The following is a 7,449-nucleotide window of genomic DNA, read 5'->3' on the forward strand; positions in this document are numbered from 1 at the left end:
GTTGAACTTTTGTTTTCATCGGGGAGGAAGATGATGCCATCAGCTAATTTGGTTGATCAATAGCCCTGCTTGCGATAAGGTTTCAAAGCTTGTGGCTAAAAGCTGATTGCACAGGATCCAAAATAAATTTGATCTATTGGTTTCCACAAATGTAGCATAGCCCAGGATGATGCTTCAGTGCTGATGCTTAACTAGTTTTAATAATGCTGACAGACTAGCCTGCTGTGAGGACGCTGTAATACATGAACCCGTGGCAGCAGAGCACTTACTTCAGATATTTTTTATGGTAGCATGGAGCTGTCACTACTCTCCGGTAAAGAGCAATCGTAAAGGATCATTATTCCGAGGCTGGGAAGCATTACAGTCTTTGCTGGGCAAGTTTCATGATGTCTTTCATTAATGCAAATTTTGATCCTGGTTTCCTAAAAAGAGAGAAGTACTGGCAAGAAATTAGACTCTGTTCGTTTTAGCTGGAGAGGTGTGAGTTACTGAAAAATGAGGAGAAGTTCTGTGGCTGAAGTGCAAAATAGTGTGCGAGCCCTCTTTGTGACAAGCATTTGGGTATGCAGCTTCGGAAAGGATCCAGCCATGTTCTTTCTTCATGTTGGGTGGGACCATATGCTGCTGGGAAGGTGGACTAAAGTTTAACTGATGCTTTCATCTCTATTTCAGTGACTATATTATGGCTACGGGGCTAACAGAGGTCACACAGTCACCTGAAACGGGAGAGACAGTTGGGGAGTGCACAGGTAAGCAGTTATCTTGGAATGTATAGCTGATTTGAAAGTCAAGATTTATTTTCTTCAGGTCAGAGGGTCTGTAGGGACTTGTTTTGCAGTGTTGTTTTAGCTTTTTGTAACATAAAAGCATTTTCCGTGTGGCTTTGTCAGCTGGAAATATTATGGGAAGGATCTTTTAATGTGCATCACTGGAGGGTGATAACCTGATGGAAGGATATTCTTTTCGATTCTGGCTTTGATTTTCAAAAACAGGACTTTGGAGCTTGAAGGGGTGATTGTTGTGCCTGTTTTGGTGGGTCCTGCAGTGCTGGGAGCTGAGCCCGTTAGCCAGCCTCTGTCTGTCTGTGGGGGCTCTATCAGTAACCCCACTGCAGCCTCATGCTCTGCTTCTGGCCACAGGCAACCATTTGTTGCCTGTTCTTTAATCTAGTGGCATGAGCTGATGCAAACAGCCACGAGGAGATGGAATAATGGCCAAGAAAGGAGAATCCCTTACTTATGCCAAAGAGTTGTCTTAAGTAAAGGAAATACTCTTGAGCAGATAGTTGAGTATGAGGAATAGCGGCATGGTAGAGGCATTTCAGGAGAAGTGGCTGGCATATCACTTGATTTTTTTTTCTTTTCTTTGGCTAATGTATTACAACTGTCTTAAATGTTTGTGTTTCAAAGGTCATTTCGCTTTATCTTGTTCTATGGATGTACATAAGGAAGTCAGAGAGAATAGAAGATCCCAAAATTAACTGTTTAATTTAAATATAATAATCAAGCTTCCAAATCAGATGTTCCCTATGATTTTAACCATTTCAATTTGGCACTTGAAAAAGCGTCTTTTTCTCTTCTTGTTTTTGGGAAGAACCAGGCAAGGAGCAGAAGGGCATACATTAATTCACCCTGTGCACAAGAGAAACAATGAGATAGGTAGTACACCAGTAGTAAAAAAATACAGAATAAACAAACTTTACAGAGAAAGAAATATGCTTACTCCTGCTCCTTTTCTGTTACAGTGGCTTAAATCGTAGTTAGCAAAAGCAACTAATTCTTTGGAAAGGTTTTGCTTTTTAGGGCAGTAGCCTTCAAATGTAATATTTTATTTTTAATGTCATAAACTTGAAGATTAGTAACTGTAAGAATTCAAAAATCATGAGTCATTATTCACCAGTGGGTGAAGGGGAGATAGGCATAGTTGTCTGAGCTTGGATTTTCTCTCCTTGCTTTGACTGGATTTTGGTTATGCAATTATTTTTTCCATTTTAAGTAATAAGATCCTCTTCTATATTAGTAGTTCAAGTATCACAGAGCACTCTAACAATTCAGTGATATGCTGAGCTACTTCACAGTACACTGAAATGTAGCCATCTTTAAATTAGATGTGTCATCCTTTTAACGGTGTGTGAAACCAGCGCACAACTGTTCGCAGCAGGAAACGAGTATGAACACCGTCTTTCTGAACCGTGTCTTTATTGCCAAATGCTCTGTGTGCAGCACTAAATGTCTAGTGGTGTTTTTATCTTTTTTCTTTTTTTTTTTGCATAATAATATGGCAAGTGCCCATCCTTTGGAACTGCAGGGAAACTTACTGTTCTCTCATTCATCTGAAACAGCTGAAGGCATGCAGCTGAGCAGAGCGTGGCTGAAGAGGAATTAATGCTGGAAGGGGTTTGCCCTGCACATGAGTAATAAGTTGGAGGCTAGAGAAGGCACTGAAGGAGCTGATGTGTCTGCATCAGAGGACTCTCTGTTGCACAATGATACTCGAGTGTTGTCCCGCGCCAGCTGATGTTTACTCATTGCCAGTGTTTGCAAATCCTTTCTATGGGCTCCATTCTAAAGTTAATACGACTTTTGATCTGAACAAGTATTTGAAGCATTACCTTGGCAGTGCTGTCCTTTGTGGTAGGACTTGCGTCTGTTTCTCTTAAATATCCTTAGGATGATGTCTATTGTTACCGTGTTTTGAGGTTTTTTTAACATTCCCCTGGTTCTTGGGAAATACCAGCATCTAACTGAGCTCATCAGTAATACTTGCAGTAGAATCAAACTTGCTTTCTGTCTGTGCCACTGTCAGATGCCTGGTGTACATGACAATGTCCTTGTTTTTCATTTAGGCTGCCTTTAAGCTGCAGAGCTCTTTGCATGTAGCAAAGTCTACTATTTTCATTGGACTGTGGTAGCAGATATTGTTGAATTGATAATTTTGGGGCACTGCTTTCGTGAAACTTCTTGATCTTCTGTTTTTCTCATTGCAAATAAACCAACTCAGTTTTGACAAGTTTCTTGGGAGTATACTATATACATTGTCTAATTGCTGTTATGAATGGCAGTAATGGTAGGGAGGCACTTCTAAGGGCTCTCTAAAGGACACTCAACACATTTATTTGAAAAGCACTGTGGTCTTGCAGTTGCTGTGACCTGTCTTCTCTTCCCAGTTCTTGCTCTGGGTGCAGCCTGAAGCTCATTGAGCCCCATGAGAGTCTCAAGAAATCCAAAACCTTGGGGTCAGCTCGGTAGGCTGGGGCAGGCAATTTAACCTGTGTGTTTTCATAACTATTTGATTCACTTACTGCCTGATAAACAGCCATGGAAGATAAAAAGCTCTTCCACTGATAAATCCTCCGTAGGAGTGCTGCATCCCATTATTATTCAGATGAGTGGGACTCTGCTGATAGTTTTGCTCTACATGGTTTGAAAGACAATTTAGTCTCGGTGACATCCCGAGTCACTTGAAAAGCAGTGGGCAGCTCTTCCCTGGCTGCTGCTGCAGAGGTGACTGTTTCATCAGACCGTGCGGGACAGCGCAGCAGCACCCTTGTGTATCCCAGTGCCTGGTGCTGGCACTGGTCTTGAGAGCAGGGAGGAGGCAGGGTGAGTAGATCTCCGTATCATTGTTTGTTTCTCAAAACGGCCACTGTCTGATGCAGCTGCGTGGTGGCACAGTTTCAGCCCAGATAAGGCCCACTGGCAGAGATCCCTGCCCGTACAGGGCACACGTTGAGACAGAGCATCTCCGACTAAATCATTGCTGGGAGAAGACAATAATTGTGCTGAAATAATGCCTTGCTTATGAACGAATCCTCCAGCTGTGGGCATTAATTATGGCCACTGCTGTAAAGCATTAATTGAACAATGAATTTAGCTCAGATAGGCAGTGATGTTATTGCTCTGCATATATATTTAAGTCAATCACAGAGGTCTTAATACAATAGTTTGGCCCAAACCACTCCAAACTGACCCCCAATGCAAGCGTCGGTGACAAAATGCAGCACTTGTGTGCTGGAAGAAAACATAAATAAGATTGTTAAAGAATCGTAGATTATTAAAAATGAAAGAAGTTAGTGATGTTTTGTATGCTTTCTTTTGTTCTTTTTCTATTTTCAATTTGAAAATGGAAAATCCAAGATCAGTTGAACAGTTTTCTGTGTTCTTAGGGCTGCTATGTTTGAAGATTTCATGTCCTGCAGGGCAGTGTCTTAATTTAAGTTTGCTTTATTGTCCTTGGAGAAGTTGTTGATTTTATTTTGGGGCAGTGGTTTAATGTGGCAACAGATATTTTGGTTTTAGAGTTTATAAATTCTTTTGCCAGCTTCTATCTTTTTGCTGAATGTTGAATATCCTTCAAGTGTTGTCTCCTTACAGCACTGAGTAAAGAGAAAGCAAAACTAAATGGACCTAAGTATAGAACACTATGAGTTAAAGGCATCAGTATTTATTGAAAAGACATCAGTTAAAGACATCAGTAGTTATTGAAAATATATCAAACGTGATTAGCATGATCACTGTTCAGTTGTAGCTAGATACATTCTCTATATAGGGCATATTTTTCATAAACTGGAACCTAAGTAGGCATTGCTATTGTCAGCGTAATGCCAATGTTTCTTTATAGGCAGCAAATATAAGAACTGCAGCTTCGCCTTTCATGGGACTCCAGCACTGAATTATTTACAAAGGAGCTGACTAAAACTGAATGGGCTCTAGTTTTGAGGCTTCCTCTAGAATTTAAGAGGTAACATTCTGCAAGCTGAGTAACACCTCCAACTTCCATAAATTTTTGTTTTGCTCATGTTGCAGGAAAGAAAAAATCCAAATTTCAGACTTTCAAGAACTTCTTTGCCAAGAAGAAAAGGAAAGAGCCTCCACCTCCCAGAGGGGAGAGTAATTTAAAACCTAGCCAGTCCAGCAGCGATGTCAGCATCTCTGTGCTCGACACTACTGCACTTCATTCACCGAAGGAGGCTGGGTAAGCTGGTGGGGAAGGAAAGATATAAATAAAAGTGGACCTCTCACAGCTGTAGGATGAAAGCATGAGTTGGCCCCTTAGGAGCAACCTCTCTCCGAGTTTGTGCAAAACAAGCCTTAATGCTGATAAAGGAATTCCAGGAATTTCCTCTTTCTTTACTGCAAAAGTCAGCTCGGAGAGGAAAGGGAGGGCAGTCAGAGGCAGGGGTGATCCAACCTCTTAGTCTAAAACTGCAGATAGCCCAGATCGTTTTCATTGGTTTTAGGGTTTAAAATCTGTCCTGGAAGGTCTTACGATCAGCACCTTTACAAGAGGATGATGAATGAATACATAGAATACCTGGGAAGTTGAATTGCTGTTTTGTTGCATCAATGGATGGGGTAAAGGGAAAGAAGTATTTTTTTTCTATTATCACTATGAGATTGCTGTTCTAGCTTTCTTATGTAGCCATTTATATGTAGATAACTGAAGGCCTGTAGTTTTGTGTCAGCTGCCCCTGCAGGGCTTTGCCAGTAGGGATTGTAAATCCTTAAGGTGTGTCCAGAGCAATTCTCAGATCCCTGAATGATATCAGTTCAAAAACTTGTCTTTTTTCAGATAGTGTAATACAAGCTATTTGCTTACCCTGCTGACACTGTTTCACTGATAATCTTAGACCATCAAGCTACACAACATTTCCACTGCACATCTCTGACTGAATCTGAGGTGGAACATGGTTATGTCTCTCTCCAGGGATGTCATGGATTGTTATTTGGCAACCTATAATTTGGGTGTTTTGCAACTCCTCATGCTCCTCATACTCCGCTGTTAGCTGCTCAGCCACGCCTTGGGTTGTGGAGCTAACAAAGCATGACAAAATGTTGGCCACATCCTATGGTTTGCAGTGTTTTGTTGGAGGGGACATCGGATGAGTGTGTCACGGGCAGAGAGCATGGATAGGTGTCTTGAATGGGATGTGCTGAAATCAGCATTGCTGCCACATGCTTTGTACCATTAACTGGCATTCAGTGGAGCTGGACACTGCATTTCTTCTGGTGGAACAGCTTAGAGATGTTAGTTTCTCATGGGTGCTTGTTCTTCCTTGACCCACCTTTCCCTGCTCTCTCTGTTGAGATCTGGGAATGAAGCAACAGTCTCTTTGTTTTGTTTGTTAGCATAACAGCAACAGGGTAAGTGGCCACACAACCAGTCCCCTGGGGTAAGGGGAATTAGAGTGACTCAGCTCACCCAGTGCAAAAAGCTTAGGAGCGGCTGAGCTTACTCCATCAGCGCAGAGATCTGGCTTAAAATCAGCCTGTCTGCTCCAGAGGCAGTGTGGGTACAAACTCTGTCTCTTGCCTTAACCAAGATCTTCAAGTCCAATTGCTATTTACCCCGGCACTATCCTCCAGCGATTATAAACTGTTTTGCAAGATCAGAGATCAGGAAGTGAGTAAAACCATTCTGTTTTTTCTCTTAGAGATAGGATTAGAGGGACTACCCAAAAAACCTAGAGGATATGTTTGTGCTCTTTGAAAATCCTATAACATCCAGACCCTTCATGGCATGCTTTGTAAGTACCTAGAGAGACTGAACTTTGGAAAACCTGATCCTGAAAGCCAGTGGAAATACAGCTTGTGAAAGGTTTAGAGCAGGACCCTGAGCTTTGCAGTTTCTGGCATGCAGAATATCAAAACCAATCCTACAACAGTGCTACTGTTTGTTTGTTCTTGAGGCAGAAGCACTGCTTAAAGCATGTGCCAGGGATGCATTTTTTTTCTGTACCATTGAAAGTTAAAAAGCTTTGAGCAGGAAAAACTGCTGGGATAATAGGTAAAATTGTCCTAGTCTTTGTAATGAACTTCTTTAGCAGGAGTTGTTCTGAAGAGAGTGCGTGCCTGAAGGAGTTGTGTCCCCTGTCTTGCCCCTACCTCAAAGTAGGAGATGGCACAGGCCGTGAGGAGTTTAGGAACAGCTTTACTGCTGTCCATAGAGTCCCGTCATTTCCTCAGTCGTGACAGCTTAAGCGTTGATAAACAAGCATGAATTGAGCATTTGTATAAGGAAATCAATGTGGATATACAGTGGCTAAAACATTTGGGGGCTTAGCTAACAGTAGGTCTTTAGCTTCAGCACAACTATAAATACACCGCCTGGAATTGCATATGAACGTATAATTGCACATAAGAGACTTATCTGTACTAAAGCTGCAGTTAATTCTATATTTAATCCAGTGCTCTTTTTGTGACTGCCAAAAGAAAAATACAGTAATTCTCTTGCAAACATATACGTATGCAGAGAGAGAAAGAAAGAAACAGATCCTATACCGGCAGTCTCAAGAATAAGGAAACCTCAGCTTTTATTGGTAATGAATTCCAAGTAAAGAAAGTGAGGAAATTCCCAATAAAAAGGGTTAATACACATAATTAATGCACATACATGCTTTGCAGTAAATGAAATATGTCAACTAATAATCAGTATACATTACAGTAAATA

The 7,449-nt window shown here is 41.4% G+C and overlaps 1 protein-coding gene across 1 annotated transcript in view; it reads left to right on the forward strand.

The window, feature by feature from the left end:
• Nucleotides 1-672: 672 nt before the first annotated feature.
• The window catches only part of KIAA1210 (KIAA1210 ortholog), a gene marked incomplete at its 5' end in the record, with an annotated part of 23,999 nt that continues 17,222 nt past the window's right edge, over nucleotides 673-7,449 (forward strand). The window contains 2 exons of the mRNA XM_009869565.1: nucleotides 673-749; nucleotides 4,806-4,974. Of these exons, the coding sequence (XP_009867867.1) occupies nucleotides 673-749; nucleotides 4,806-4,974 (246 nt within the window). The remainder of the gene's footprint in view (nucleotides 750-4,805; nucleotides 4,975-7,449) is intronic.

Source organism: Apaloderma vittatum, unplaced genomic scaffold (genome assembly GCF_000703405.1).
Source record: "Apaloderma vittatum isolate BGI_N311 unplaced genomic scaffold, ASM70340v1 scaffold10165, whole genome shotgun sequence".
Lineage (NCBI taxonomy): Eukaryota > Metazoa > Chordata > Aves > Trogoniformes > Trogonidae > Apaloderma > Apaloderma vittatum.